At 29.6% G+C, this 26,861-nt stretch overlaps 1 protein-coding gene and 1 pseudogene across 7 annotated transcripts in view; both read left to right on the top strand.

Moving 5' to 3' along the window:
• LOC110660410 (uncharacterized) overlaps positions 1-19,455 on the top strand; it is a 243,950-nt gene extending 224,495 nt beyond the window's left edge. For 4 of the 7 annotated variants that reach the window (XM_058144257.1, XM_058144255.1, XM_058144256.1 and 1 more), the window contains 6 exons: positions 11,170-12,009; positions 12,107-12,817; positions 14,503-15,243; positions 15,374-16,144; positions 17,805-18,608; positions 18,859-19,455. In XM_058144257.1, coding sequence (XP_058000240.1) covers positions 11,170-12,009; positions 12,107-12,817; positions 14,503-15,243; positions 15,374-16,144; positions 17,805-18,608; positions 18,859-18,909 — 3,918 coding nt within the window. In that variant the 3' untranslated portion in view covers positions 18,910-19,455. The remainder of the gene's footprint in view (positions 1-11,169; positions 12,010-12,106; positions 12,818-14,502; positions 15,244-15,373; positions 16,145-17,804; positions 18,609-18,858) is intronic. The other 3 variants (XR_009147670.1, XR_009147669.1, XR_009147668.1) reach the window with 3 other exon arrangements.
• LOC131178710 (disease resistance protein At4g27190-like) lies at positions 3,094-5,767 on the top strand (annotated as a pseudogene).
• Positions 19,456-26,861: the final 7,406 nt, after the last annotated feature.

The following is a 26,861-nucleotide window of genomic DNA, read 5'->3' as shown; positions in this document are numbered from 1 at the left end:
CCAGTATTTTTTCTGTTATCTGGCTCCGCCGTGTGGACTATCACGGTATTAGGTTGCATTGTCGAGTCAGACATCATTGCAGTTTATGGTTTGCATTAGTATCATATGCATTGATATATGTGAAGGAGGAGGAAGGTATCTAATATCTGGTAGCGCGCTTACCATCTGGCCTTTGGTGATGTGGGGTATCATCACCCTGGTGCACTGTACCATAAAATTTTATTTAAATGAATTTCTTTTATATATATATTTTATGAAGTTATTTTATTAATGATTTTGACAGCATGAGCATGATTTTATTGAATAGAAAATTTATTGTGAAATTAATCAAGCGTCTGCCTGTTCCTATTCCGTTGTGTGCTATAATTATCATTCATTGAGCATTTAGCTCAAACCACATTTTCTCTGTCTGTTATCTGTTTCAGATCAGTAGAATTCTGCAGCTGATCAAAATATTCAGTCAATTTTCTGGAGAGGGACAACTTTGATTTGTTCTCATGGTATGTCCGAATTCATGTTTTATCGGGCTAATAATTAGTTTAGTTTATTGAACAGTTTAAGTTTTTATTTGAAATCTATAGAGACTCCGCAGTTTACTTATGAGATATTTATGATATTTATTCAGCATTTTATTTATTTGGATTTTTGTATATTTTTGGGATTAGTAAGTAATAATATATTCATTCAAGATACTCTGATAAGGCTTGCATTATTTAAGAATACTTAAATTATGAGTCGGTCACCATTCAGAATTTTGAGTCGTGACAATCCAACATATTTTTTATCAAACACTTGCATTTAATAGTCAAATCAACTAGGTTCTAAATTGAAATCAAATTGATTCATTTTGAGATTTGAATTAAAATCAATTTTGAATCATATTAAAAATAGTCAATTTAGTTTTCGTCAAAATATATTCCTTTAAAGAAAAAAAAATTGAAAAAAAAAATAGCAGTTAAATTTAATCAACAGCAAAAGCTGGTGGTCTGATTTTGATATTCAGAATAATGATTCTAATTTGAAATTAAATCTCAATTAATAATTAGATTTTTGTTATATTTATAATTCACTTTTTAAATATGGTTTATATATATATACTTATGGTTATGGTTGTGCATTTTTTTTTGTATTTATAATAATTTTTTAAATATGGTTTATAACTTTTTTTTTTATTACTTATGGTTAGAACTGTGTATGATGATTTCAGACAATCACACCCAACCCAATTAAAGATTTGTATTAATTATAACTAATTGGTTCATTTATCTCAAAATAATTTTTTTAAAAACATGCATTTTATGTCTTTTTATATTCCTTATATATACTTATGATTTAATATTTTTATATACATTTTTTATTAATTTTGTGTATAATATAATATTATTATAATATATTAATTATTATTATTATGATAATATAATATTTTTTATTTTTTATGATATGTATATTGTGTGTGCACTTATAATTTTTAAATTATATTAATAAAAAAGAAAATATATCAATAAAAATAAAAAATTTTACAAGTCAAATTTATCATGAAAATTTTATTATTATATTATAATTTTTAATTAATATTTTATAAATATATAAATTTAACTATTTATTATTTTTTCGATTTATATATTTTTATATTAAATTTTTTCAATGACAAAGTGTTAAACTTATAAAAACTAATTAACTTTTAATATTTTATAATTCTTATAAAATATAATAATTATCATAAAAAATTTAAACTTTTTTCAACCCTATTTTAGAGTTTATATATATAATAATACAATTAATTTAATTTAATATAATTTCATAACATTAATTTTTTTATTTATAATTATTTTTTATTCAATTTTTAATTTTATTTACTAAAATTAATCGTAAATACACATATTAATAAATATTAATATTATTAATTTTTATTTGATAAGTAATATTTTACATAATTTTATATCTTCTTATAATATGGAGAAAAACTTTAAAATAAGATTAATAAATATATTAACACTAATAAATTAATAACTAAATTTTTTATATAAAAAATAAAAAATATATATTAATAAAATAAAAAATATTGACGTTAGTATATAATTATTTTTAATTTGAATGATTATAGTAAAATTATATACATAATTATTCAGTTTATAATAAAATATTTTATTAAATTAATTTATAATATATTTTTAAATTAAAAATTTATAATTATTTTTTTAAAAATAAACATCAAACTTTAATAAAAGAAATTATTAAATTGAAAAGCATAAAAATTCTATTAAATAATATAATATTTACATTGATATAAAAATTAGACTCTTTTCATATTAAATTAAGCTATTTTATATTTATATTTAAACATAAATTTATTAAATTAAAATAACAATTTTATATTTAAAATATAATTTTTAATTCTTTTTATACGGATTGACTATTTGTCGAATTAGAATAATATTATAATATTAAAAAAATATTAATTTTTTTTATATATACACATATTATTATTTGTAAATTTTTAATAATATATCATTTTAAAATAAAAAATTAGTATTATAAATTTTAGTCATCCTATTAATTATATTAATTTTATAATTCAACTCAATTTTTTAAATAATATATATTTATCTATTTAAATTTTTTTCTCTGATATGCGTAATTATATATTATTTAAAAATATTAAATTCATATAATTTTATTATATATTACATATTATAATTAAATATTTTTTTATAAATCAATGAATATTATTTTTTTATAATATTTGCCATATATATATATATCAAAGAATTTTAGATGTATATCTGTAATTAAAAATATAAATTTATTTTATATGAAAATTTTTTTAATAAACTTATAAAAAATTAATTCAAAACAAAATTTTAAAAAATTAATAAAATAATTCATATGTTTGCTAATATTGTTTTTGTTTTGTTAAGCAAATTTAAATATTATTGTATTCAAATATTTTTTAGAAAACCAGCCCATAGAAACTAACCCGCAGACTCTCCAACAAACCACCCGTGGCAAAACCACTGCTACCCATCCCTACCTAAATGTCTTTTTTCCAATGTAATTCAAATTCTTTATGTTAAAAGGTTGGATGATGCAGGTTTATTTATTTAACCAATAAACAGATGCATGTGCCTGACTATACGTCTGCTACTTTCAGCAGGACTTTGTTGACTTGTAAGTGATCTCTCTAACACCATTTCTCTGTCCACTGCCTTTCTCCGTCTGCTTCTCAGTCTTCACTCTGATCCCAGTATAGTTTGTTCTTGTCTACATCTTTCCTGCATTTCACTTCTATTTCCTTTCACTCATCTCTACACTCCTTTTGCTCTCTCTCTCTCTCTCTCTCTCTACTTCCATTCAGTCATATTCTCATTTTTCTTTGCTGTTATCATCATTTCTTGTTCAATTTTTCTTTTTTCCTGAGAGTTGAGTTTTTCTTTAAAAAAAAAAAATCAAAATGGTACTGGATATGTTTATCTCCATCTTCACCGAGATCATTAAAGATCCCATCATGCAATTCGTTGTCGTTCCTATCAAACGACACATTAGTTATCCTTTCACCTACAAGACAAAGGTTGAGAGGCTCCAGGATGAGTCTCAGCAATTGAACAGCAAAAGAGACAGGTTGCAGCAATCAGTTGCTGATGCTTCAAGAAGAGGGGAGGAGATCTACGATGACGTCAGCAAGTGGCTTATCAGTGCGGGAAAAGCTATTCAAGAAGCCGAGCAACTTATCCAAGCCAAAGAACAAGCGATGGAGAGGTGCCTCATTGGTTTGTGTCCCAATTTGAAGACGCGCTACCACCTCAGCAAGAAAGCAGAAAAGAAAGCTTCGTTGATTGATAAGCTTCGGAATCAGGGTGGACTTGAACCAATTGGCCACCATCAACCTCCAAAGCAGAAAGTGGCCCCATCTGTATATGATCGTGAGGAACTGCCTTCGAGGAAGTCAATTTTGAAGGAAATAATGGATTCGCTGAGAGATCCTAATCTTAACATGATTGGTGTTTATGGGATGGGCGGGGTCGGTAAGACCACCCTAGCTAGGGAGGTCCATAGACAAGCCCAAGATGATAAGTTATTCGATGTTGTGATTTTTGTTGCTGTATCACAATCGCCAGAGCTCAGAAGAATTCAAGCGGAGGTTGCTGAAGTCTTGGGTCTTGATCTTGATGAGGAGGGAATCCTCCTAAGAGCAAATCGACTATATGAGAGATTGAATAAAGAGAAGATACTTATCATTCTTGATGACATTTGGACAAACCTTCAATTAGAGGAAGTGGGAATTCCATTTGGGGCCGATTGCAAGGGATGCAAAATATTATTAACTTCGAGGAGAAGAGATGTGTGCCATAGGATGGGAGCGCAGAAAGTTTTGGAACTTGAAGTTCTACGAGAAGAAGAGGCATGGAATTTGTTTAAATTCACCGTATCTGTAGCTGATGGCCAAGAACCGAAGTTACCTCCTTTAGCAGCCGAAATTGCAAAAAAATGTGCAGGATTGCCGCTTCTCATACTCAAAGTTGCTACAGATTTGCAAATGAAGGAGTCATATGTGTGGGATGATAAGCTGAAGCAACTTTCTGACTTGGATAATGAAGAAATACAGAAAAAGGTGCACTTGGTTCTTAAGTTAAGCTACGACAATTTGCCTCGCAGTGAACTCAGGTCGTTTTTCTTGCTTTGTGGTCTGTTTGGACAGTCTAATATTCAGATCCAAAACTTGCTAAAATATGGTATGGGTGTGGGTTTATTTAAGCACATAGCTACTGTTGAAGAAGCGAGAAACAAAGTATATACTTTGATTGATGAACTGAAAGCTGAGTGTTTACTGCTAGATGGTGACATGAATGGATATGTGAAAATGCATGACACTGTTCGGGACACTGCCCTGTTAATAGCTTCTAAAGAGCAACATATTTTTATAGGCACAAGTGGTGCTGCGGTGGGAATTGCCAACCGAGGATTGCACCAGAATTTCAATACCTTACTGTGATATCCAAGCACTTCCTCAAGGGATGGAATGCCCAAAAGCTGATTTATTGTCGGTCTTCACTGAAGATCTTTCTTTGGATATCCCTCAATTAATTTTTGATGGAATTAGACGACTCAAAGTAGTGGATTTTACAGGGATGTGTTTCATGTCTCTGCCTTCATCACTTGGTTTCCTAACAAACCTTCATTCCTTGTGCTTGCATCGATGCCATCTGGATGACATAGCTATCATTGGAGAGCTAAAGCAACTAGAAGTTCTCAGTTTAGCAGATTCCTATATTGTTGAGTTGCCCAGACAAATAGAACAATTAAGTAGACTAAAATTACTGGATATCGGCAATTGTTCCAATCTTAAAGTCATTCCAGCAAATGTCTTATCCAAGTTGTCCATGTTAGAAGAATTGTATGTGAGCAACAGCTTTGTTGAATGGGAGGCGGAAGCAATCAGCAATCAGGGTAATGCAAACCTTGCTGAGTTGGAAGGGTTGTCTCACCTTAGAACTCTGGAAATACAAGTTGTAGATGCGAAGATAATACCAAAAGCCCTGTTCTTCAATGGATTGCAGAGGTATAGAATACTCATAGGAGATGTATGGGACTGGCGTGGAAACTTTGAAACTTCAAGAACTCTAAAACTCAAGCTCAAGACAAGTAGTTACTTGGAGCATGGGATTAGAGTGTTGTTGAGGGAGACTGAAGATCTGTATTTAGATGAAGTGAGAGGAATTGAAAATGTGTTGTATGATATTGATGGAGAAGGCTTTCCACGGTTGAAGCACTTCCACTTCCAAAATGACGTTTTGATTCAACGCATTATCAGCTCACCGAAATGGGCTCCATATCCTGCCTTTCCCATCCTAGAGTCCTTGTTTTTAGAAAATTTAATGAACCTGGAGACAATTTGTCACGGTCAACTTGCACGAGGTTCATTTAGCAAATTAAGAACCTTAGAAGTTGGAAAATGCCAAAGATTAGAAGCTATGATAATAGATGAAAGTGAATACAACAATGAAGTGGTTGAGTTCAATCAACTGCGCTCCTTGAAGCTAAATGATTTACCAAACCTCAGAAGCTTTTGCTGGAAAAGGAAGATGGCTACAGGAACAGAAGCAAGACAAAAGCAATTGACAGCCTGTCCACTTGAGGAAATTGTGTCGGAGGATGAGCTTGGTGCTGAATTATCACTTTTCAACAGAATGGTATGTCGCAGTTTTAGCATTAGAATTCCAAGTTACGGTTATTATTAAGAATTTGTTTGGCTAAAATCTTTTATTTTATATCTTATTTTTTAGAGAAGTAAAAGTGTAAGAGCTGTGCTTACAAGGATGGTTTTATCTGTAGGTTTCTTTTCCCAACTTGGAGGATTTGAAATTACGCTCAATTGCTTGTGAAAGGATATGGAACGACCAACTTTCCGCAACATGTTCAAACTTAACGAGTTTGACTGTGAAAAATTGCAACAATTTGAAGCATTTATTCACAACTTCAATTGTTAAATGTCTTTTGCAGCTTAAAAAACTTAAGATAAAAGATTGTAATTCCATGGAAGAGATATTGCTGACAGAGGAACTAGTAGAAGAAGAAGAGGAAGAGAGGATGATAAATAAGAAGAGGAAGAGGTATTCAATTGAATTTCAGTGCCTTCAAGAATTAACAATAGATGGGTGCAGCGCATTGGTGACTTTCGTTGCCAAAACAGATACGAAACGTAACACTGAAATTCAACCACTCTTTGATGAAATGGTACGTAATTGTTATTCCTGTATGCATATGCTATATTATTCATCTGTGGAGATCATAAAATATTTTTTATATTGCCATTAGTATAATAATTTCATAAGTGTTGACTCGTTGTTTAAAATTATAGAGTTTTTGTTATAACTTTAATTGTACAAGTGATTTTAGGAATTCCTTTTTCTTTTCTTTCAATTTAAATAATTTTATTGGGTTGATAATTTGGTTGTCAAAGACAAAGCTAGTAGGAGCTGTTATTTGGAAAATATAGGGCTTGTTTACATGTCGGGCCATAAAGTGAGACTGGAAAATACACTACTCAATGCAAAATTGCGTGTGTGGAGTATGTCCTGAGTTATATAAAAATAAAAATTATCTTAAAATTATTATGGTTTTAATAGTGATTTATTCTTATTAATGGTCTGTGTGTTCGTGTATTTTTTATATTAAAAAAATATAAAAGTAAAATAAAATAAAATATTATAATTTGTGAAAAAAATTTTGATTTAAAAAAAAAAAAACTTTAGAGTCAATGCCCCGCTTTAACTTTTCAATATGCATATGGAAGTATTTTCTTTTATGTATGTTAATATTTTTTATAAATTGTGCTGTAATTTTTTGCATATAATATAATATTATTAAAATAAATAATAGTCAATAATGAATCATTCATGGGCATAATATAATTTTTTTTTCATTCCATTATTCACCCTTGTTATTTTAATATATTATAGATTATAAATTATAAATAAAAGCATATTAGCACTTAAACTATTATATTTATATTTTAATTGATATATGTGTATCGAAATATATATGGAAAGAATTTAAAACGCGTAAATTATTTTATTATTATTATTATTATTATTATTATTATTATTATTATTATAGAACAAATGATTTGACTTATTCATTGGATGAATTTCAAATTTAATTAGATGAAAATGATGCCTGTAAGAGTATTATTTAACATAATAATATGCAAGAAAAACAAAATTAAAAAAATTTAAACCCTGAAATAAAATTGGTGATTCTAATGCATTAAGTGAGTCAATCTAAAATGAATTCATTTTATTACCCTAAAAGAAATTATAAATCAGTATTTGAATTTACCCATATATATTTAGATAACATTAATATTTTAGTTTCAACGAACTTTTTACATTTTTTTTTTATTGCAGGTCATAATTTTTTCGAGAAATAGGTCATTTATGATTTAAATATTTAAAGTATTATTTGTTAAATTTTAAATAATATTTATATTTTATTAGTGGTGGATTTAAACTAGGGTTCTTTCAATTTTTTTAAACAAATTTGTAGCGGTTCATTTTGAATTACAAATATTTTAAATTATTTAATTGGTTGTAGATTGTTTCGAAATTTCAAAATAAATTTTACCAATTTAAACGTCAGGTTAATTTGAACTGAGTTGAACCAAACTCAAACGAGCTATTTTTGCATCGTACAGGGTATTGTATTTGCTTTCAATTTTATAGATCATTTGAATTTGAGTTATTTTAGATTGGTTGTAAATATAGAATGACAATAAATTAGGTATTTTCGAATACTTAACTCGATCCAGCATGATAGAATGATTTCAAGATGCTTATTATCAAATTTAGATGAGTTTAGATTTAAATTTTGGTAATTAATATCCTTGTTTTACAAGATTGAATTTTATATATTGGTTCTATTTTTAAAATTTTTTATATTAAATATAAAAATACATTTTATAATTTTATTTATAAAATTTGAAATATTATATTTTAAAACTAAAATATAAATAGTTTAAATTATTACTAAATTTAAAAAATAAATTATTAATAAAAATATATTTTTATATATTTATCAATTAAATATATATAAAATTAAATGACCTCTAGTAATATGTTAATCACAAATGAAAATTATGTTTTGTGGATTGTTTATTTTTCCTGGTTTTCATCTTTGTTTTGGTTTCATTGCTCCACTTTCTTCGATTTTCTTGGCTTGCTTTGAGTTTTGGTCAATTCCCAGTTTTGTATATCCATCTCGGTTGTTGAATTTTCTTTTAAATCTTCTTTTGCCTATATATATATATATTATGAAACGGTGTAACATCTTTTAGGTTAATTCATTTCACTTTATTTTTATATTTCCATAAATTCATTGAACACAATAATTATTATATTACATAAAAAATTATTTATAATCAAATAAGGTAATATTATAATTTTGAAATCCTTTTCTAGAAATGTTAGTGTTACTACGATATTATTATATTATAAGGTAATATTATAATATTATTATGATAGGCCACCACTCCACTAACCACTTTGATTTCTTTTGGAAGGATACATGTTTGCCTAATTATGATTATTCTGAATTTCTTCGAATGTCACAATACCAAGTAAGTATATTTGTTATTGCAGGTTTCTTTCTCTAAATTGGAGGTACTGTACATAAAAAATATGAACAACTTGAAAAATATATGGCACAACCAACTGGCAGCTGATTCCTTCTGCAAACTGAAATCATTGTCAATTTTATTTTGCCCAAGACTAGTGACTGTTTTTCCATTGGCTGTCTTGGAAAGATTCCAGAGATTAGAGGAGTTGGATTTATGGCATTGTGATTCAGTGCAAGAGATATATCAACTTCAAGGGTACAATGTTAAAGAAGCAAATGTTGCTGCAGCATTTGAGCTAAGAGATTTGCTTATATTTTGTTGTCACTCATTGAAGCATATATGGAGTAAGGATCCACAAGGAGTTTTCACTTGGCAAAATCTGAAATCAGTTTATGTTGGATGGGGTAATGTCCTGAAAAATATCTTTCCAGCCTCCATAGCCCAAGGTCTTTTGAACCTTGAAAAGCTTGAATTAGGATTGTGTCAGGAAGTGGAGGAGATAGTTGCACAGGAAGAAGGTGTAGATCTGAAAAATATCTTTCCTCAGTTACACACTCTTATATTTTCAGATCTACCAAAACTAAGGAGTTTCTATTCAGGAGGGACACATACTTTTGAATGGCCGAAATTGAAATGTTTGGAAGTGAAAAATTGTCACAAATTGAGGAAATTCGGTTCAGAAATTTCAGATGAAAAAGAAGTGGGCCAACAAAGCATCCCAATTCAAAAACCTCTCTTTTTCTTGGGAAAGGTATGAACCATTAATTTAATTCCTATTCTTCCTTAAAAAGCATTTACTTAAAAAATTTTGATCTACATTAATTGTTTGTTAATTTTCTTTATCTGTAAGAAAATAAAAGAAAGGCCGAAAAACACATATACTATATTTCAATCATTACCTAAATAGATATAAAAAAAATCCAAATATCTAAGTATTTAAAAACAAACATATATAGTATTGGAAAAAAATTGATATAAAAAGTAATGTTGTTATAGAGATCTAAAAGAAAAAAAAAAATACAAACAATAATTAGTAAGCTTTAATTCTAGGCAATAAAACAAAGGCATTTGGGCTAATATCTTGTAATTAGAAATTAGTAAATTTATATTTCACGTACGTTGTATATGTAATAAATCTTTTTTTAATACTTTAAAAATTAAAGGCAATAAAACTATCATAATTTGAATTCTTCCATTTTGCGTATAATATATATTTGTTAAATTATAAATTTATAGTTTAACCAATTTAATTATAAATACAATTAGATTTGTGTTATTTATATATTATATTAATTAAATATAATTTTATTTTTTAGTATTACAAAACAATATGTAATTATTTAATAAAATTTATATAAACCAAAAAACTTATTGTTTGAGACATCATTTATTAGTACAAAGTCATATCCATCATATATGGCAGTTTCTCAATATTAATAATCTAATTTTAAGGTTTTTTTTTTTAAATTTTTTCAACAGTGAAAATTCATTTCATACATGTGTATATATAAGTTAATAATTTTAAAAAGATAAATAATTACGATATCTTCAAAATAAAAAAATTTGGTCATATATTCATTTCATTGGATTAAAAGGGATACCAATTAGTTCCTTTTAGTGGGATTGAAATGGTAGTAAGCGATTTAATTACAACAAAATTATTTGCTTTTATGTATATTACAACTCTCTAATTTTTATATAAAAATAAATTATACTAATAATTTTTTTTTTATAAATAGAATTTTTATGTAATTTAGAATTAGTTGTTCAGTTTGTACAAAATTATAATAAAAAACTTCTATTAATAATTATAAATTATCAAAATTTAATTAACATTAAAATTTTTAATAAATAATATAAAAGACCAAAGGTATTTTTATCCGTTCATAAATTTTCCATGCAATTGAACGATAAAACTCAAACTATTTTTGGTGCTAAATAATTATTTTTACATAACTCTTTAACTTTTATGCAATTTATTTTAACTATAATTTCATATATATCAATTTTTTTTTAATAGATACAAATTTAACACAAACTTTTTTCTTCTCTCTCAGGTTAGTCCCAAATTGGAGGAATTGACATTGGAGCACAAGGACCTGAGTGCGATACAACATGGTTTATTGCCATTTCAGTGTTTTTCCAAACTCAGAGTTCTAAACTTGCTCTCTCTGCGGGATGAATCACGTCCTTTTCTAATCCTTCTCCTTAAAAGAGTATCCCATCTGGATAAAATTTCTGTATCATACTCTTATTTAGAAGAGTTATTCTCACATGAAGGACTTGTTGGGGAGGAGGAACATGCTATTGCTAGGATACTTACACGGGTGAAAAACTTGGAGTTAGACTCTCTTGATAATTTGAAGTGTATTTGGAATCAAGATTCCCGAGTACAACCGCTTCTTCAATGTCTTCAGACTCTGAAAGTAAGTGATTGCGGTAGTTTGATCAACGTAGCACCGTCATCATCATCTTTCCTCAGTCTAACAACTCTTGAAGTGGATTCATGTGGAAGGTTGAAAAACTTGTTAATGGCATCCACAGCCAAAAATATGGTTCAACTCTCCAAAATGATCATACGATATTGCCAAGCGATGACAGAAATAGTAGCAAGCGATGGAGATCATAATGAGGATGAAATTATTTTCTGCAAATTGAAATATTTGGAACTTAGTGGTTTAAGTAGTCTCACCAGCTTTTGCACAGGAAATCACGTCTTCAATTTTCCATCTTTAGAAATCGTTATTGTCGAAAGATGCCTTCGGATGAAGAAATTCTCTGGAGGATTCTTAATCACACCAAAGCTACGGGGAATACGACTGAACAAATTTGCAGATAAACAACATTGGGAAGGAAACCTTAATGCGACCATGGCATGTCAGTTAACAAATATGCAGGTATCTGTTCTTCTACATTCCTTATTTTTCCATACTGACAAAATCAAAATCCTTCCATGACGTATTTTTGAATAATGCTATCTTTTGTGATTGGAAGGTTGGCACAGATTTTCAAGTATCCAAGTTTCCTGAGCTCTGGAATGGCAAAATCCAAGGAAAGCACTTCCACAATGTAGAAAGCCTAACCGTGGACACATGTACATTTACTTCCAATGCCATATCGGCCCATTTGTTACAGTTCTTGAACAAATTGAGACGGATAAATGTAACGGACAGTGATTCACTAGAAGGAGTATTTGACTTGGAAGGGCTATCTTCTGATAATGGGCTGCTACCTCGATTAAGTGAATTGAAGTTAATGAATCTACCTATGCTGAGACAGTTATGGAACAAGCATCCTCACGGAATTTTGGACTTCAAGAACCTAAGATTGCTCCAAATTGAAAATTGTAGCAGCTTGAAGTATATATTTACTGGGTCAATGGCATTGTGCCTCTCACAACTTCAAGAGGTAGAGCTGAAATATTGTAACATGATGGAAGGAATAATAGAAGTAGAGGAAGCTAATAAGATGATATTTCCCTCATTGAAGTCCATGATCCTTGAATGTTTGCCTAAATTTTCAAATTTTTGTTCAAGAAGTAGTAATCTGAAATGTCCATCATTGAAAAAGATGAGCATATATGACTGTCCAAGCATGAAGACATTCTTTTCCACACTACTACGGGAACAAAAACCAAAAGGAAATGGTGAAGGAAGGGAGCAAAGACAAGACAAGGAAGAGTTCGATGTCCCTTTTAGCCATAAGGTTAGTGTGTTTACTCCTTTCTCAAACATCACAAGGTTTAATTACCTAAAAATGCATAAAATCTCCATTTTTAAGTGGTATAACGTAACTCTTGTTATTTGACTCTTCTTATTCCAAAGGAAGCAAACAAGAACAGGATGCGAATTTTACGCAGCGTTAGTGTTATATTAATGAATATAATAGAAATTACATAATTGAAGTACAAAAACAAATAGTGGCATCTATGCCATTAGCTGATTGTGTTTATTCTTCTTTTCTTTTGGTAGTTGATTGTGCTTCTCCTAATTATCTTTTTATTGAGATGAAATTAGAAGAATAGTTTAGTAACATCAGTGTTAAATGCTCTTATTTTTTTTTTATCATATTGCCTTTTTTTAATTTCATTTTTTTATATAAAGAATAATATTAATTGAGTTCGAGTGATTGTGACTCAATCTATCTATCTATCTATCTATCTAAAGTAGGTAAAATTTTCCTTGAAACTTTCATGCGGCGCTAACCATTTATAAATTAACTTATTTATATGTTAAGTATTTATTTCTTTTTTTTAATAAGTATTTATTGTCTTTTAAGTATTTTTATTATTGTCATTATTATCTCAAATTTTATAGTTTAAATAATTATTTTATTTAATAATTAATTGCCAATCAGTGTCCCAGTAATTAAATTTATTATATTATTTTTTAATTTATTAAAGATATAACTAATATTATTTTTTCTTTAATGTACATCTTAAAGCATGCATATATTTTTAATCATGGATTTTTTTTTCATTTTCACAATTCCTTTGTATATTTTATCTATATAGATCTTGTTTGTATTAAGGAGAGACCATTAAAATTATAAGGTGGGTAATTTTTATAATCATAAAAAATTTTATTAATATTAAAATAATTTTGGTATGAAGAGAATATTGCTCGATATATTTAACTAATTTTAATTCCTAAATTTTTATAAATTTCTTTTTTAAATGCTTTTTAAATTTTTAGCTATTTCATTTTATTATAAAAATTTAATAATTATATCAGTAAAAATTGAAAATTATATTATAAAAATTACAGAGAATTGGTCATTCTCTTTCTTACTTACCTAAATTACTTATTAATTATTATACCAAATTTTTTTATTATAATAAAATATAAATAGCATCCTAAATGTATGTTATAAATATTTTATTTACCTGAATTATATTTACCTGAATTTTCTTCTTTATTTAATGAAATAATTTTTATTTACTCATTAATTTTAAACCAATTAATACATATTTAATTTTATTAATTATATTAATCGACTTCGTTATGTTACTATTCAATATTTCTTTAATTTTTTCATAACCTTTTGGAGTCGTTCATATCATATGTATAAAATGTTGCTTTTACCCATTAATTATTTGATTTTTTTTAAAAAATTATTGACAGAAAAAATTAAATGAATTTTTTTAGAATGACGTGTTTAAAATATTAATTAATTAAAAAATTAGAAAAAATAATTATGTTTTAAAGTTTTTCCATTTCTTAAATTTATCAATAAATATTTATTCATTAAAAATATTAATTGATTAAATATTTTAAAATTATAAAAAAAATCCCGGCAATGGACGAGTATACAGCTACTTATATATTTTCAATCCCTCAATGATTCATTAGTATCTTGGATTTAATCTCCTACATGCTTTTGAAATGCAGATGTTTCCCAAATTGGAGGAGTTGTCATTAGACAGCAAATCTGTCATGATGCTGTTGCAATCTGAATTCCCAACAGAGTTCTTTTCCAAACTAAAAGTTGTTGGGCTGCGCTCCTTTCCAAACAAATCTTGTGCTTCTCTATTTCGTTTCCTTCCAAAATTACCCAATCTTGAAGAACTTGGAGTCCGCGACTCTTCTCTCAAGGAGCTTTTTGTATTAAAAGGACTCGGTGGTGACCAGAAAGATACTATTACACCCTCACGGATAAGAGCTTTAAAGCTCAACAATCTTGGTGATTTGATTAATTTAGCACCATCATCTGCAACTTTCCAAAATTTAACAACTCTTGAAGTTAGTAATTGCAATGGATTGAAAAATATGGTGACATCAACAGCAGCCAAAAGTATGGTTCAACTTGAGATATTGACTGTAAATTCTTGTGATATGTTGATTGAAATAGTAGGAGGTAAACACCACGAAACAACAGAAGAGATTGTTTTCACCAAATTGAAAACATTAAAACTCAGCGATTTACAGAGCCTCACAAGCTTCTGTTTGGGCTGTTACACTCTCAAATTCCCATCTTTGGAACAAGTAACTGTTGTAAGATGCCCCAACTTGAGGATTTTCAATCCTGGAGTGTTAAGCACGCCAAAGCTACAGAGTGTAGAAGTGGCGTGGAGAAAATTTCATTGGGAAAGAGATCTCAATGCCACCATTGAACATTCGTATGAGAAAGCGGTATGTATTTACCAGATCGTATTTTTCTCGCTATTGATCTGTGTCATAGGTGGCTAATATGTTTGGTTAAATGTATGTATTTAAATGCTTGTTTGTTATTCTCCGCTAATGCAGTATTTTGGATTTGTAGATTGGATTTGAAGGCATCAGTCATGTGAAACTCTCCAACTTTCCGATGTTAAAAGAAAATTGGAATTGTCAATTTCCATTCAAGCGCTTGGAGAATTTAAAAAGTTTGGTGGTGGACGAGTGTGCATTTTTCTCAAATGCCATATCATCAAATCTACTGAAGCACGCGAGGTACACTTTGAAAGAGCTGGCTGTAGAAAAATGTGATTCAGTTGAAGAGTTGTTTGATTTAGAAGGGCTAAATGCCGATGAAGGTCATCTTCGGCTAATGAGTAATTTAAATGAATTGCGGTTAATTGATTTGCCTAGGTTGAGGCATGTGTGGAACAAGGATCCTCAAGGATTTTTGAGCTTTAAAAACCTAGAATTGCTGCAAGTTCATAATTGCAGCAACTTGGCTAATATATTTACTCTGTCCATGGCTTTGGGTCTTGTAAATCTCCAACATATGGAAGTAAAAAGATGTAGAATGGTGGAACATATCATCAGGAAAGAAGCAGACGATGAAATAGGAAGGGACAGGACCATATTTCCATCATTGCACTCCATTAGTATCGAGTGTTTGCCCAACTTGTCATGTTTTTATTCTGCAAGAGAGGTTCTGAAATGCCCATCCTTGAAAAAAATTGATGTGGTTGACTGTCCAAAGATGAAATTATTGGCTTCAGCATTTCGCTATGAACAAGATTCAAGCGTGATTGTTGAGGGAAGTGAAGAATCTGTTTACAAGGGAGATGTCGATATTTCCATGGCTCCTTTTTTGGGTGGCAAGGTCAGTTTTTTTTTTTTTTTTTTTTCTTTTTAATTTTAACAAACATTGTGGTTTTTTAGTATCTATGAGTCACATTTGATTCAATCTGGAAATGGAATTCTTAAATGGTATATAAAAGGAATCATTATAACTTGAACTCATGTGAAAATTTATGTACTTCAAGTATAGCATGTAAGATTGCGGTGAAAATTATCTATCTATGTTTATCTATATATCTATATCTATATAAATATGATGAAGCTGGTCTCAAAATATACTTACAAGTGGCACTCTTTTAGATTTTTTCCTTTTATTTATCCATTTTACCCCTATTCTCCTAATAATTTTACAATATCAATTGATAATATGTAGTTACATGTAAATATTAATTGACCTATAAGATATTTAATAAAAAAAATTATGATAATAGTTATAATTTAATTAATATTAACTATTAACTATAAACTATATAACTAAAGCAACCTAAGAAAACTAAGGGTCATAGCTATAAACTATATAAACTAAAGCAACCTTTTTACTTTCCACTATAATCATAAAATTACATACTTAATTCGTTGGATAAATTTCAACAACTATCCCTGAACTTATATAGTTGTAATATTACAGTTCTTTAACTTTAAAATGTAACTTAAAGCATAGTAAAATTCCTCTGACTTTCAATTACTGATTTTTCAGTTAGAAATTGATGTTAATAGCTCCCGCATTGCGCTTAGTCAATATTTCTCTCTCCTCTCTTATGCAAAGTGTAAAATTATTTTCTTTACGCATGAAAAATTATTCTGTCTATAGAGAGAAAAATGATTCAATATACACATGGCTTGAGAGAGAAAAGAGAAATACTAAGTTCCATGCTGTAATTGTCTAGATCAGCGTCTAACTGAAAAACTGGTAATTGGAGGTTGGAGAGATTTTACTGTGCAAAATTTGAAAGTTGATGGGATTTTATGTTACATTTTTAAGTTAAGGGATTATAATGTTACAATTAGATAAGTTCAGGGACAATTATCAAAATTTATCTATAATTCGTTATGATAAAAATAAAATTATGACAATAGTTACAATTTAATTAATATTAGAAAATCTCAAAGTTATAGTTATAAATTATATAAACCAATATCATTCATTAAAAATCAAATTAATCACCTCCTAATATAAATGTAAAATATAATGTCCAATGAAAATTTTCTCTCATATCTACCAAATGATATTTTCATAATTAAGGCATTAGAAAAAGATAATGAACACTTTGTACAAATATTACTAAGGTAATCTTCATCTTATAAGAAATTATTTGTATATATTTTATTAGTATGTTATTATTTATTCTTTATATTCATTTTTAATTTATATTTATCTTCGTATTTATTTTATATGTTTCACAATTTTTTTTTTACAAGTTATTCTTAAAATTAACATTTTAAATAAATTAAGTATAATATATAAGAAAATCCATATAATCATATCTTATTATCTTTATTCAATTAAATAATATACTAATAGTGATTAAACTGCCAACCCGTGGGCAAAAGTTTATTTTTTAAAAAATTTGTAAACATTGGAATAGCAATTTTGGGATTTAGACATTCTAATCCATTTTTATTCCATTTCTAAATTTGCCATCCTGTATTGTTTATTGATTCTTGTTTATTTGTTTTCCTAGGTTGCAATCCCAAGCTTAGAAGAATTGAAAGTGGAATGGAAAACCATGAAGGATATGTGGCCAGAAAAATTTCAATCCGTGTTCTTGTCTGGACTGAAAGGCATTGAACTGACATGTTATCCTGGTGGAAGTGAACTTTTGCCAACTGATTTCTTTCAAATTTTAATCAATCTGGAGAAACTTGTTTTGAGAGATGCTTCATTTGAAGCAAAAACATTTCATGAAGCAAACATTGGTGAGCAACTACATCCCGAATCATGTAAGGTGCCAATGCTCAAGCATCTGATGGAGAAAGACTCCCAGCAAGTCCCAGCTTCTCAATATCTGGAGACAGAAGCAATGGATTGCGGCAGACTGAAAATTTTACTGCCATTCACGGTTTCTTTCGAAAATTTAACAACTCTGGAGGTATCAAATTGCCAAGGTCTAATAAATCTAATGACTTCAATTACATCTAGAAGTCTTGTGCAACTTAGAAGAATGAAGGTAGAGAAATGTGAAATGATGCAAGAAATTGTGGCTAGTGAAACAGATGATGCAGAAGAACAGATTTGCTTCAGTCAACTACAATATTTGGAGCTTCATGATCTACCACGCCTCACAAGCTTTTGCTCTGCTAATCCTGCCTTCAATTTCCCATCCTTGGAGGAAGTGATCATTAGAGCATGTCCCAATATGAAGATTTTTGCTAAAGAAGTTTTAAGCACTCCAAAGCTATGGCGAGTTCAAACCGGAAAACATAAATATGAATGGGAATGGGAAGGCAGCCTCAATAACACCATTGAAGCATTATTTGCACATACGGTATGTGCTGACAAAATAAAATCATCTCATTCTATCTCCATCATGCATTTAAATCATTTCACCAATTTATGCATAGACTACACACGTTTTTTACTGAGAGGACTGTTACTAACAGTCCATGAACTTTCGTGATAATACTTTATTTTCAAAATTCATAGTGTCAATAGTTCTTTTAAATATTAATTTATTTCCCCTTTCGCATTTGACTGGGTTGTCCTAATATTCTTTGCTGTCAATATCGTTTTCTCAGAACCCTGAAGAAATAGGGGAGGCCAGCGTTCATATGCGTGAGCTCCAATGAGGCTGATGTTCCATGTGATTTGTGACAGATTATACTTAATTTTCGTTTGAGGGTACATGGTGAATTGGTTCTCTTATGGCTGAAGTCTTTCATTCATGTATAATAAATGTTCCCAAACTGCTAAGTTCTTGATAGCACAAGAATCGGTTTTTAATGTGGTTCAAATTTAACACTGATGATTTTTTTGTTTTTTTAATTTTTTATTCATGAATCATTTTGTTCTGTTTTCATGATCATGAAAAACTGACTCACAGGAGGAAGTGTTAGATATGGAAGATGAAGATCAGCAAAGGCATGCCAATGTACTGGACATGGCAGGCTGGGATAGTTGTATTTATGCTCTGGTTCTTGAAAGAGTTCCGGCCTCTTCAAGAATTCCAAGTGGAAACGCTGTTCTTGCTAATCAAGTTCGGTGCAGCCGTCTCTTGTACTAGGACATTCTATTTCTATTCCTGTATTCAAACTTAAATTTCAACCTCTCTCTTGAAAATGGAAAAACAGAAATTGTGGGATAACAGAAAACAGGCGATTTATGCTTACTTTCAATCCTGAAAATTAACCTGCATCAGTTTTGTTCTGAGATGCTAGCAATATAAATTAGAAGCAGCCCAAAGCCATAGAATTGTAGTAATTGCTCTGCAGTTTATACTATCAGAATTTTTGTCTTTTTACGCATCCCTGACTAAATTGTGCATTACCCTATTATTATTATCATCTAGGACGTTTGTTTTGTTTTGTTTTGATATTTTGTTTTGGAGTTGATTGTTATGATAATTATTGAAAATTAAATAAAATTTTGAGAATTAGTTTCTATAGAAATTTTGTTTTTCTCTCTTTCAATCTTCAGAAGTTATTTCTCTTGATCTACATCACGTGGCCTTTTTACTTATTTTTCATGTCACCTGTATATAACCTTTCAAAAACCTTTCTACCAAACCATGTGAGAGGTTATTATTATTGTAATTATTGAAATATAAATTTAATTGAATGATTTTTATATTGTAAACAAAGTTAAGCCTTATGATTGAAAAAAAAGTCAAATCCTTTAATTAATTTATAATTTAATCCAATAATCTTAATATATTTTATCATTTTAACTAATTTGTTGTAATTTTATTCAACTAAAATTAGACGTTCAATTTTAACAACTTGAGTTTATTTTTGTCAACAAAATTATAATAATTAATGACGTAGATTGATAATTATAAGCCTAATTGTGTTCAACTAGATAAAATTAGCTTAACTTTAGTCTAATTTTATAAAATTATAATCAATTGGTTTAACTTGACTTAAATTATCAAAATTGAAAAGATTTTATTAAATTGTAATTTTAGAAAAAGGTTTATTTATTTATTTAGTTTTGTGGTTAGGCCATAAAGTTAAAGGTTAGAATTCACCAGATTAATTGCCTGCCAGTCAAAAGCTTTGCAAATTAAAGTTATATTATGTTAATTTAAAGGTTAAGATTGATTTAAGTCTATGCTAATTCAAATGGGATTGTTTATATTACCAGACTATGAAGTTGACATTTAGAGTTCCCTTCAGGAAAATAAATGCCAATGTTCTGTCTTATAAAGCAAGAATGGTTCCACATATGTGGTGCCAAGTACGCCAGCTCCAAATTGCATATGAGCCAGGTGGTTAGTCCCTTATGAGTGGGTTAAATCAGGGGCTATGAAATCGTCTAACTGCGGATCCTTTCCTTAGTCTAAGGGACAATGACTGTCACGCTTAGGAGCTTTTTTTTTTTCAGCTAAAAAAAAATTGCATATGAGCCCATAATAGTGAAGCTATTTATACATTATTTCCGACGGAACGGCCCAGCAATGAAGGTTTAAGATTTCCTCTAGAAGGTATCAGGATTCAGGTGGTGAATTCCTTTCTTGTTTATTGTCTGTAAGGGTTCAATTCTTTGGTTATTTGAAACTTCACAGCTTGTATCTTTGATTGTTGCATCCATGATCTGTTTGAAGCCAAATGCTACTGCTGCCTCTGCTCTATTTTCTTGGCCATGGTTGGTCCAAATAGACAAACTTTAATAAACCATTCAAATTTAAGCAACATAACCAGTTGTCTTTTCATAAAATAAAATTAGTTCACTTGCCAAACAACTTTACTGGGCTAATCTTCATGTTCTACAATCAAATCCTTCTCTTTGAATTTCTTACTAATGCTTTTCAAATTTAGGTTTGGCTCCTTTTTGTTAGTATTGATCTAAGAAGGGAAGGGCATGCAAAGCGGCCAAGTTAAAGGCAAACTAAATCAACTTTCGATAGTAATTTGGAGACGTTCTTCCAGCTAAATGTGCCTTAATATTATATTTTAGCAATAAATTGATTATCATTCTCATTCTTCCATTTTCTTTTCTATGAATTGTTGAGGAGGTCTCCAGACTTGCTCAAAAACTGATTTTTAAGAGGGGTGAGCATTCGGTTTAAACCGAATCAAACCGAATCGAACCGAATTAAATTATGAAAATCAAATTATATATTTTAGAAACTGAATCGAACCGAAAGAGATAAAAAATCGAATCGAACCAAATCACTCTATTTCAGTTCGGTTTGATTGAAACAGATCGGTTTTAATTTTTTATTATTTTTTAATTTAAACTTGATTTTCAAGTTATTTGATCTAATTTTGAGGTTTTAGCATCAGGAGCTGCAACAAATATGATGATCATCATCATTATTTTTAGCATGCATCTTCCCATTTATTTCATATATTTAAAGGCGGCATCCTCATCCCCTGTGTGATCAATTATGAAATGAAGCCAACCATGCCATTCTGGCGGCACCTGAGAAGCATTATACCGATCCTTTTCTGCATATTCAACCCATCAATGCCTTCCTACAAAATGCCACATGGAAATAGGTTTCACCTTAAATCAATAACACTCTTTAGATGCTTTACAAGTAGGTACTTCCTTCATAGGGCAATGACTCTTTCAAATTGACTTTCAGAGATGGTTATTGTGACACCTTTTACCCGTTTACAGTGTAGCCGAGCAGGGCATGTCACACTTGGTGCCGAAGCACCCTATCTTATCTTATCTCAATTTATTACTTCTTAATTATCACATTCAATTTTTTTTATTAAATTTAATCAATTGTTCATTTATTTTATTTTATTTTATTTTATTTTCTGTGGAGAAATTGATGGAGTTTTCCCTTATTTCTTAATAATTTGACAATTTTTCCACCTGTGTGAAATAATTATCTTTGCACAGATTCACAAAATTATTTTCTCATTCAGAACATTAATAAGTTTCACTCATATAAATACAAAAGAAAATTTAAATCATTTTCATACATATACAATTCAAATATGAAAATTTTAAACTGTATTAATTTACATCATATACACATTTTATGTACAAAAATACATAATTTACATTAAATGTCCAAAATTTGATTACAATGATCAACAATAAAATACAAGCTGCTGGACACTACCAAAATATGCACTGTTGAGGAGGTGACACTCGGGACCCAAATGCAGATCAAAATTTCTAATCTCCCAGTCTATAGTCTACTGAGTTATCTGACCAAATTTTCAGTACCTACGCATTGCAAACAGCGACGCTCTAAGCATAAAGCTTAGTGGTGTCAATAATACAAGAAAATATGATATATAAATAAAAGCAAAAATTTCTTAGTTATTGTACTTATAAGAAAATAAATAATTACTAATTTATTGTTTAGTTGAAAGCTAATTACATATTATGATATTAACTCTTCCTAACATTTTATTAATCTTTTTCATGATGATTTTGAGCCTCTTTTCATTGAAATCATTCTTGTTATTTATCTTGATATTTAATTTCCTTACTTCTTTTAATAATCAATTTAATTACATTTATTCTTTTTCATGCTCAAGTAACCTATACAAATTGACCGGACTGGATAAATGGGTAAACTAGCACTGGGTAATAGATATCTCGGGCCGTCACACCATCGGTCACAATGTGTCTCTCGGTGTGCAGACAGAATGGCTAATAAGTCATAAAAGCAATAAGGCATAAAGCCAAGTATAACATCATAATCAGTATAGCCATAGGCTATCATATCACAGAATGGCATGAAGCCATACGCAGTACTGCTATCAGAACTCTATTGGCATGCCAACCTATCCAAATCAATCTCACTAGATCTACTAGGGCATATTACAAAGCTCTTAATTGAATATTTGTGTTTAACATGTAAGGTTATTATTTATTTTACTATTCGAGTCAAAATATTGACTTTCTCATACATAATAGTTACATGAGTTCTAGCCACATGAAATTACCACATTTTGGTTCACAAAAGTGTTGGCATTGGTTGCCAATCAATACTTAAAACCAATAGGAAATAAATAAAAAATTTCAGTTTTTGTGTCTTATGTTTACTATTCCATTGGTCTAAGCTACAATGATAATTTAGCGAACTTGTCTTCATCAAAGTTGTTCTTTTATGTGTCTTCTTTAATTTCTTTTTTGAATCATTCCATTTAAAGTTTTGTAACTCAAGTTATGACCATTTTACCATAATTGGCCGGATTAACCTGTACCCAGAATTTCTGGGCAATTCTGGTTCTGCCATATTTGGTAGCTCAATTTTGGCTAGCAATTTCATTTGGTTAAGTCCAAAATTTGAGTTTGTGTTCTACATAAAAGTTGTTCTAAATTGTCTAGGCTTTTCATTGATAAAAATTTTAGGTCAATTGGACATTTCTACACTGAGTTATGACCAAATGAATGAATACTGTTCATTTGGTCATTTTGCCCAGACAGAATGTGTGTTACCTGAATTTGGTCAATTTTTATGTCAGTCTATTGTGGTTTTCTGAGCAGGGTTTCTTCATCAAAGTTGTGCCATTATGCATCTAATTTCATGTTCAATTGGCCTTGTACCAATTTAACCTACACAACTCAAGTTACAACTGCCCAAACCTACTGGACTCACATCTAGCCCTGCAGGTCACTAAAAGCAGCATATCTAACCTCAATTCCATTGGCACAATTCACTTCAATTCTTCATCAAATATAGCCAAATGGTCACTAATTGACCATTAGAACTTCCATTCACCAACATATGAGCAAAACCCTAAGTTTTAAATTCAAAACCCTAGCTCCAATTCAAGATTTACACTACACATATCATATTAGGCATACTAATCAATTTCTAATTGATGTCTACACATCAAACACCATTTCTAAGTCATTCAAATCCATAAAAAACCATCAAACCATACATCCTATCATGGCTGCTGAAATTGGGGAAGATACATCCAAGTGGTTTTCATCAAATTTTCTTACAATTTCTAACTTAAATAAACTCCTTAAACATGAATTGAAAGAGAAAGAGAGAGATTGGTCACTAACCTCACTTATGTGACACCCAAGCTTGCCAAGACTTCTTAATTTCTCCTTTCTTTTTGCTGCCTCAAGTTACTCAAGGTACAAGGGTCAGGTTTAATGAAGAGAGGAGGTGGTTTTATGGTGTAAAATCAAGGTTTGCTAAGCTTTGTGGGAAGAGCTTCAATGGTGGACTCTTTTTCTTTGGTTCGGCCAAGTGGGAATTGAAGAAGAAGAAACTAATTTCTTATGTGTTTTTTTATCCTTTCTTATTTGTTTTATATAAGCTTGGTAAGTTTTGATTGGTCAAAAATTTTAATGACCTCATATTTACATAAGGCTTAGGTAATAATTAAGTTTAAATCTTATTTTTGTTTTGTTTTTCTTGCTTCTCTCTTTACTTATTTTTAAATAAAATTTTCATCAATATGAATTCATATTTTATATCACATATTTCACTTACTTAAATGGATAAGTTGGTCAAAATTGTCTCTGAAGACGAAATGACCAAAATGCCCTCCGTTTGGCTTAAGGAGCCAAAATTGTCTATACCAATCTTAAAAATTATCCTAACCTTTTCTTGGCATTCTAATGCTACCTAGAGTGCCGTAACTCTTCTCTGGCATCCCAGAAATTATTTCACGAGATTTTCCTCGGGTTTAGGGCTACTAGCTGTGAAAGCAGCAACTTCCCGTTAAGGTCACCCATCACCGGGGGCACCGGCTCATTTAATCTTAGTGTATTTCATAGCTTAAATTTTTCTAAATTTTTTTCCTTACCATTATTTGGGTTATTTATGACTCATCACTCTAGTTTACATATAGTTCCAGTCATTCTAGCTGTCCGGACAGATATTGGTCACCGAAACAGTAGAACATACGGACTATCTAAAGTGAGGGTGTTACAGTTATAGCTGCCCAATCATCCACATAATGGCTTATAAACATGAAATCCAATCAAGCACATAGTGGCATATAAACATGAAAATCCATGATGTCAATAAACACTCAACAATTCCTATAATCGAAGGTATGGTCCTATTGATTTATCAATATATGCAATAATGGCACAAGTATACAGGAAGTAACTAACGAGCATTTGGAAATGAGTTTGTCTGGTGACAAACATCAAGGTTTGTTTGAGGTTCAATGCTTAATCTAATAACTCTTTACTGGAGGGGTGCAAATTCTGAATGCCCACAATGATGACATGAAGTTGCAACTCATTTTGTTATGCAATTTTATTATTTTATAAAATTGATGTTTGAAACTCTAGATAACTTTTAATTCAAATCCTTCATTATTATTAAGATTTTTCGGATAAATACATTTCTGATGCTAATGAATTTATCATCCATGCAATAAATTTCAGCAAGAAATTTTAGGGCGAGAACGGATTTTATAAATCAAAGAATGATACAAGGAGTCCTCAACAAGTACTGTGCCTTGTTGCCTTTTCAACAATAAACAAAAACAGGCCAAGGTTCGGTACATGCAAAAAGAGGAAAGCAACAGCTTAATGTTCAAGTTGACATTAAGCCACACCAGGACCAGGGTGGGGAGGTGATGCAAGTATTAAAAGAATACTAAACCTAGAAATTATATTCATTGTAGAATTAGAAAGTTCAGATTTTTATTCTTTGGGAATTCTATTATCATTTAGAAGTATTTACAGAGTTCTATTAGGAAGTAATAATTTATTTTATTTAGGAAATTAAGTTGTTCTGGGATTCAAAAAATTAGTAGCAATATAGTTAGTTATTTTACCATAAATATATATGTCATCTAGGGATATTATTAGAGAGATTATTATCATTACTCTTATGATTATTATCAAGAATTAATAAAAGTTTTGAGAATTTTTTATCTTGATTATTGTTTTTCTTTTTATACATCAGGAGGAATTTCATTTATAAGATAATTTCTATAAAAGAAAAGGAGTTAGATCCTTGAACAATTTTCTCCTTTGGGAAAAGGGTGGCTCATGACATGGTGTCTCAGTTGCTTACTGTGATTTTGAACAATGATTTCTTTCACATGTGGTTTGATGTTTGTGCTATTAAATGCCACTACAACAAAGAGAGGACATTTCTAATTACATTATTCACTGCAACAAATGACAAAGCTTGCTTTTGATGCTGTGTCAGCAACCACTTAACGTATTACGAAGAAACACAGTAGTATCAAATCTATAAGAAAAATCCAATCATGGAAGCAACAATGCACAAATTTTCAAAATCTATGAGAAGGGCTCTAGTGCAATTTCACATAAAAGGTTTCAAATAGCTACTAGTAATGCATTTGTGAAGAATTATATCATATGAAAAAGAGAAAGAAATTCTAACCAAATTGCATGTCTTCAAGTCTCTCATAATACTTATTGCCAAATTTATCCAACCACACAAGCGTTGCCCCTATGTTGTGAATTTTGGTTTGCCTAAATCAATTAAACAAAATTTAAAGAAACTAATGATAATTCACTAAAATCTAAAAACAAGAAGAAATGTGTTAGCAATAAAGGCTCATAAAAGATTCAAATAATAACAGAAGTCGAGAGGAAAAAAAGGTAAACGGAGGACAAGAATATATAGAAGGCCTGCTCAATCTTCATATAAGGT

Source organism: Hevea brasiliensis, chromosome 3 (genome assembly GCF_030052815.1).
Source record: "Hevea brasiliensis isolate MT/VB/25A 57/8 chromosome 3, ASM3005281v1, whole genome shotgun sequence".
Lineage (NCBI taxonomy): Eukaryota > Viridiplantae > Streptophyta > Magnoliopsida > Malpighiales > Euphorbiaceae > Hevea > Hevea brasiliensis.
Note: the sequence above shows the minus strand (reverse complement) of the source record. Positions and strands in the feature narration are given on the sequence as shown.